General features: G+C 44.4%; 1 protein-coding gene across 6 annotated transcripts in view; it reads right to left on the bottom strand.

Annotated features, from left to right (window-relative positions):
* Positions 1-1,856: 1,856 nt before the first annotated feature.
* RBM47 (RNA binding motif protein 47) overlaps positions 1,857-7,195 on the bottom strand; it is a 72,091-nt gene continuing 66,752 nt past the window's right edge. For all 6 annotated transcript variants that reach the window (XM_015862451.2, XM_015862452.2, XM_032444263.1 and 3 more), the window contains exons 4-5: positions 4,881-5,083; positions 1,857-4,050 (exon numbers count right to left, since the gene is read on the bottom strand). In XM_015862451.2, the coding sequence (XP_015717937.1) occupies positions 3,796-4,050; positions 4,881-5,083 (458 nt within the window). In that variant the 3' untranslated portion in view covers positions 1,857-3,795. The remainder of the gene's footprint in view (positions 4,051-4,880; positions 5,084-7,195) is intronic.

Genomic DNA, 7,195 nt, shown 5'->3' with positions numbered 1-7,195 from the left:
TGTGTGCTGTTCCCTGAAGAAAATTAAAAGCTGCTTTCAGCACTTGCAGTTGATACTAGCTAGAGCAGTGCATATCTGCTCTTCAAGACCACCAAGAAATATGGTCAGAAAGGGAATGAGATCGACTCACTAGCATTTTGAGTTGTCACAGTACCTGAGGCCTTGCTATTGCTCCTGGCATTCCCGAGGCAGCAAGGTCATCTTAAAAGCATGATTGCATTTCTCTGGTGTTGTTTATGTTAATATCTCCGGAATGACTTGCATGTTTGAGCTTTTGATGGGTTAATCATTAATTGTGATCTTACAAAACTGAAATAAGAAACCATAAATGTAGGAAAATAACAAATTCCCTTGAGAAATGTCTGTTTAGATAAAGACAGAGCATGCTGTGTAAGATTCATTTTAGTTTAGGATAAATAAAGGGAAAAAGGAAACTTCCATGAGAGAACCAGACCCACATGTTAGTGAGATGCAGTCCTTCATCCCACTTGTAAAAAGCTGATGTTGGTGAAGTGCATGGCTTAGCTGAATGCCCACAAGGGCAGTGAGTGGAGAGGCCAGCAAGTAGCTGCAGGAAAGGCATTAATCTTCCTGTTTGACCTGACCGTTTGCCTGACAGGTGAAATTCTGGTGTGGCTGTATCTTGAAAGCTGCTTTTAGCATTATGATGATTACCCCTCTACTAAGCAAGCTATGGAGTCCCGCTACTGGTGTTTTTTAATGGGATGTGCAGACTTCCTAAAGCAAACTTAAACTGCTTAGACATAGCAAGCAAAATTAGGTGTCTTTCTATCCATCCCCAAGTCCTACCAAAACAAAAACCCACAAACAAAAAACACTGTTTGTGCACAAAAACATACAAAAAAAACCCAACAAAACAAAACAAACAAACAAAAAAAACCCAAACAAAAAGAAAAAACCAACACGAAAACAAACAGTAAGGAAACCTCTCATTATTAGCATCTTCCAGGAAAACCAAGGCATTAGCATGAGATATCTTGTCCTAATTGCATTATGAGAAGTGATGCTTCAGCCCATCTCTGCTCCCAAGGATCCTATGGGGATGCTGGCCATGGCTCCCTGCTTCCCTCCTGCCCCAAGCACCCACCCAGCCAGGAAGAGGGGGGGGGCACATTGCCCTCGGGGAAGCCCGCCTGGATACCTGTAGGATACTATAATAAATTAACAGCCTCTGTTTTTGTAGAATGCTTTATTCACTATGTCCTAGAAATGTACCGTAAATGGAGCAAGAACTAAATAAATTCAGAGGCTTCCAACATTACAGAAAACAGAGATACAATAAAACACCTAAAATATCAGCTCTTTCAAGAATAAGGCACACTAAGGTTTTTGTTTTTGTTTTTAATATATATATATATATTTCTTTGAATAGTTTGTTCTTAACCTAAAGATGTTCACATTTCAAGTTATCAGACTTACCTCAGTAGTAGTGTACATGAAATGGTTTAGAAGCAAGTGGAAAAGATGGAGGTGGGAGGCCGCATCCCCGTGTCCTGCCCTGGTGTGATAGCCTGGGGGCTCACCTCTTTGGGCTCTTTTCTGTCACTGATGCAGATAAGGGGGGGACAGTGGGGAGGGGATGGGTGGGAGAGCAACCATTACCCTTTGACTCGGGGGGGGGGGGGGGGGGATGGGGGGGAGAGCAACCATTACCCTTTGACTCTCTTCTGGGATGGCCGTGGTAGCGATGGAGGGGCTGGAAAGGGGATAACAGAGCCTGCAGTGCCTGGATGACACTGAGGTTGGCTGTGACCCATGGTGGCAGTTAGCACTGAATTGTACAAAGTCTTAGCTGGAGCCCCCATCACTTTTTGGGTACTCCTGCCTGGGTCTTCTATCAAGGCTTTGCCTGCTTCACCTCCCCTCACCCTAAAAACAGGCAGGGCATTTGGGATGAGGGTTTGGGGGCTAAGGACTGTGTTTTCAGAAGTGGTTGGGCAGCCTCCAGGGAAGGGGCACGGGAGGGTCAGAGTCCGACTTAATGGTTAACTTCCTCACAGTGCTTTCAATAGCAGTTGGACAGGTTTAAATAGAGCTCAGCTTTGCTGAGTAAGAGCACCTAAAAAACAAACGCTCCATTTTGAGGCAAGAAAAATATGCATTAAAAGGTCACTTTACTAAGCTGGAGATGATCCGAAAGTGGTTCTGTTGTCAAAATATACTTTATATGAAACCCCTTCAGCTGGTATTTATACCACTAAAAGCAAAGCAAAATTGTTTACTCACTCCCTGATCCACACCTCCCTTCACTGGAGCTGTGATTGCAGAGCTGATACACTTCATAAAATGGGCGAGATATTTCTTTAACGTTTTTACCATATTTTACATTCACCGCACTACTAAATAAAAGCCTTTAAACAGGCCACAAAACACTGCAATAATATATTTACTCCTTAATATAACAAACTTTTTTTTTTTTTCTTTTTTAATAACATCGAAATAAACTGCGTTTGTTTTGTGGCAAACCACATACTGTGTAAATCTGCAACATAAAATGACTTTTAAAAAGTATATTAAAAGGTATTTACAAGCCCTACGTCTTAAAACGGCTGGGCCCAGTCCCTCCCACTCCTGACGTACACGCAGAGCTCCAGATGTGGGAGCTGGAGCCAGTGTGGAAGGGAGGTTGGGAGGGACACCAGCCCCACTGTATCCACTGTATATTCCAGTATCACCACCACCCCCAGTACCTCGGGAATTGCTCTTGGGACGTGATGAAGCTATGGGTAAGCAGCACAGCGCATCCTGCTGCCAGGAGCGGGCTTGCTCTTGCCTACAACAGCATACATTCTCAGTCACTACAGCATATACTTCAAAGAATAAAATAAAGAGCATTGAAAAAGAGCCTAGGTTTTATACTGGATGAAGATCGAAGTCGAGGCGCCTTATGCAACATATGAGGTGCACGTTTTTGCACGTGCTCCAGGGCTGAACTACAGGTAGCTTCAATAAATAGAAATTCCAGTTGTTGAGGAAAACTCAAAACCTTTCCTTTGAGCATCGTAAGCCTGCTAATCATGCTGCAAAGGGCTTCGTGTGAGGAGGCTTTCTTCTTTCTGTTCCTCCTACAAAGGCAATAGGAATTACTTTTGATTTCAAACAGTAACAAACAGACCGCATTAATGCCAGCACAAAAACGCAGAGGTCTTGCATGTTCTTCAGATTGCACTTTCCAGTATAACATTTCTTAAATAAGATACTTGTTGGTTTTTTTTTTTTTCTTTTCTTTAAAAAAAAAAAAACAAAAAAACTTAAGGTATGTATTCTTTAAATATTGAATATATTCTTCAAAATATATCGTTTAAACTTTCCCTAGCTGCTCGGGTGTGCTTCTTAATATATAGCTGATATATTATTAAAGGCACTACAAAATAGACATCTCTGGAGTGCAGAAGTTACTAAAAATAACCTTCATACCACAAATATATTGAAAATATAACTGCTAAAAAAAAAAAAACAACAAACAAATAGGCCCTGTGCAACCCCACTGTGATGCGTATAAAGGCACGTAAGCAGCAGGCGGCTGCATCAAGGTCATTCAGAAATGTACGAATACAGGCATGTTAAATGTTAAAAATAGCCTAAAAAAAAAAAAAAAAAAGTTAGTGAAAACTTCAGGCGTAGAAAACATTTTGAACATGTTTTTCTGTGACATTCTTCACTTTCAGGTTCTGTGTCAGTTTACTGTAGAGTCCTGACGTCGCTCTCCCGCAGCAGGCATGTTCTTCATAAATAGTAAGTGTTCCTTCAGTGTTTGTTTCTCCGCCGACAGTCTCAGTACGTCTGGTAGACGTCGTGGATGGGCACCTGGATGGTGGCAGCTGGGAAGGCCGGAGGTATGTAGCCGGCGTAGCCCCCGTAGGCGGCAGCAGCAGCAGCGGCGGCAGCGGCGTTCTTCTGTAGCGTGGCTATCGTTGCTGTTGCTGCAGCGGGTGCTGCGAATGGCACGTAACTTGTCCCGTAAATGCCAGCAGCGGGGATCCTCTGCACGTTGGGGGCCATGGTGTACACTGGGGTTATGGGGCGACCCTGGAATCAGAGAATTGCAGTATTTCTTGAGTTGGAGGGGACTCTACGAGGGATATCAAGTCCAATGCCTGACTCCATACAGGGCAACCTCAGCCAAGCCATGCATAGTCCAACAGTCCTTGGTCACAAGCAGGCCCAGAGCCAGGGTCAGGTTGGGGATTAGCAAAATGTTCTTCACCAGATGGTGTACAGGCACTGTAACAGGCTCCCCAGTGTCACGGCACCAGTTGGAGTGAATACCCTCCATAGGCACCCGATCCAGACTACCCTTGTGTGTCTCACTCATTTCTCTCACTCAACAGGACATGCACTATTTCCCTATCCTTGTTTAAGTGTGTTTACAGTCAGATGTCCTCTTGGACACTCTCTTCTTCCTACCAATTTGGGTTCTCCATAGAGTAAAAGCAACTGCCCAAAGTACAGATGTCTGAGATAGGTCAAATGAACAGCACTTTCGGGGTGCCTGCTCTTCTTTGACACACAGAGTGGTTTAGGTTGGGTTACCAAGAAAGGTTTCCGTGTAAAGGCAGATGTATGGCTCAGGTGCCAGACATAACCATTAGGTGAAAGTCTCAGGTTATGTGAGATGAATTTCTCTGCATGTCAGGAAGAAGGGACAAAGTAACAGGAGTAGAAATCAACCCAAGAGCTGCAGTGGGATGTGAGGAGCTCAGTGGGGTCGTGCTGAAGCAACAGCCCAGTCCCACAGAAGCAGGAACCAAGCAAGAGCATCAGTTAGACAGTGCTGCAGTCAGCTTTTCCCCTGCAGTGGGTATACAGAGCAGGACATAGGGAAACATAGGGTGTTGGGGTTTCTGCACTGAACTCACCTGGAAGGGGGGAGGTGTTGACACAGCTGGTATTACTGCTGCAGCTGCGGCTGCTGCAGCAGCTGCTGCACTGGCTGGGTCCTGCTGGACAGCAATAGGGTTGATGATGTGCTCCACTGTGTGGATTTTGCCATCTTCCATCATCTTGGCTGGTGGTGCAGCTGGAAACATGGAGTACTGGGCACCAATTGCAGGGATGGCCACTAGAAGAGAGACCAGACACATCAGGCATACTGGGAAAGAGTCTCCAGATTCTTATCTCAAAGAACAGACAGTCTTCCTCCTGGCTATGCCAGATTCCACCATAACAGGCAGCCCCATGAGCTAGCTGGAGACTTGCAGCAACTCTGTCCTCCCTGCAGGTTGAAGCACCACAGCCAATGCTCTTGAACTGTGTGCATGGTGATGGGGCTTGGTGCAGTCTGCTCTTCCCAGTACTTCTCCCTTTGGCATTGCTGTCCCAGGGCTAGGGCCTTGTTCTGGATTCAAGCAGCCCCTTCTAACCATCACCATTCTCTCCCTGGCCAGGATCACCTACTATCCTGGCAAGGTCCCTGCTTTAGCTGCTGGTTTTGAATGATGTGGGGCTGCTTCAGGAAAAAGAAAAAAAGGTGCAGTTTTTACTGCAGAAGTAGCAGCCAGGAGCTGGGCCAGTCTATATGCTACCCTTTGGCTAACAGTGTGAAATACTAGCTAATGTATCAGTATACATTTCTGAGGACTAAATTGGCTTAGTACATTTTACCCTATCTTTCTGCTTCAGTATCAATCTGTTTAACAGCACTAAAAAATAAATTACTCTTAAGATAATTTTCCCTTGTGCCAAAATTAGACAATCCAAAACACTCTGAGCTGTTGTCTTCCAGGTAAGGCATAAATGCTCCAATAAGAATGTGTATCAGAGATACTGAGTTTGTACACGGTCTTACATGGAGTTTCACTGCACTGTTTAGGGAAGAAATGTGCTTTGCTGAACATTCCCAATAGTCACATTTGTAATTCTGTTGTTGCCTCATAATGTGCAGTTTAGCTTTCAGTTCTTGAGTCTTTCAGCAGGATAGTTGTTCACAGGGAAGATGGGGTAACTAATAGATCCATTCCACCTGGTCAGCTCAAACCAGTTTTTTCACTGCTTTAAATAACCCAGGTAATGCCCCACTAATGCAAAGACAGAGAGCTCACACTCTCCATTCCGCAGTATCTTCTGGCAGAAAAGCAGAATCAGGCAGTTGTGGTACTGGGTTGATGTCTCAGAAGTTTCCTAACCATCTGCAAAGTACTGAGCTTTGAGATATTTCAGAAGGGATAGAAGTTTCCAGAGTTGGTACACCTCTACTTCTCCATTCAGGTAGGTGATCTCAGAGTTGTTTCCTTTTGATAACAGAAGTAAGTCTTGCACATGGTCTTTTTAACTGATCAGCTCAGATGGCTGGGAAAGAGAGGCTGGGTGCTTCTGCACTCAGGTCCTATGCTGGAACAGTGGTAGAGGGGAAGACCAAATGAAGACATCTGAATCTGAATGTGCTGGAAATGTAGAAACACTTAGACTTGAGAGTCAGACTTTTGTTTGGTAATCAAATGAATTACAAGGACACCACTGATAAATACTAGGGTCAAACCAAGTGTGTGTTTCAAGGAAAAAAATGACAGCTTTTCAGTCATCCTTGAGTAATAGCTGGATTATCTTTACAAACACACATAGTGGTAACATTTTCTGTTTGTGAGTGGGTAGCTTTTTCAGGAAGCCTGAGATCTTCCTTTGAAGATCTGGCTCTAATCTTTTAACAGCATCCCTTCTTCTCAATGCTTCTTCTCACATTATCTCATCCCTCTGTTATGAAGAACTCTTCACAGTCCTCATTAGATGATAGCTGTAATTTTCACTGATAGTACAGAACTTGTTCTGGTAAACCACTGCAACTTTAGTATTCAACGCTGCTTAGGTGTGCAGTTACAATTTGCTGGACCCTGGGCCTGCTCCTAATAGCCCAGCCAAGCACAGTTTGTAGCTCTGCTGAGTGACTGTAAGTAGGACACCCTCATTGCTCCCCACGCTGTTAATGGTGGTGGAGGAGCTGTCGTTAGCCAGGGACTTTCCTGCAATAGGAAAGCACCTGCTCCTTTTCCCAGCCTTGTAGAGAAACATGAACTGAGCTGGGAAGAGCTCTGGAAATTTGGGTTGGGAAATTGCCCAGGCTGAAAACTAGCAGTTTACAAACTCAGAGAGAGGAAGGCTGCTCTTAATCACTGTGTTCCATCATACCTAACTGCATGGGGAGGAAAGTCTACTTCCTTCTGAGGAAGTGCAGAAGGGA

The sequence above is a fragment of the Coturnix japonica genome, chromosome 4 (genome assembly GCF_001577835.2).
Source record: "Coturnix japonica isolate 7356 chromosome 4, Coturnix japonica 2.1, whole genome shotgun sequence".
Classification (NCBI taxonomy): domain Eukaryota; kingdom Metazoa; phylum Chordata; class Aves; order Galliformes; family Phasianidae; genus Coturnix; species Coturnix japonica.
The sequence above is the reverse complement of the archived record's forward strand: the minus strand, read 5'-3'. Positions and strand labels throughout refer to the sequence as shown.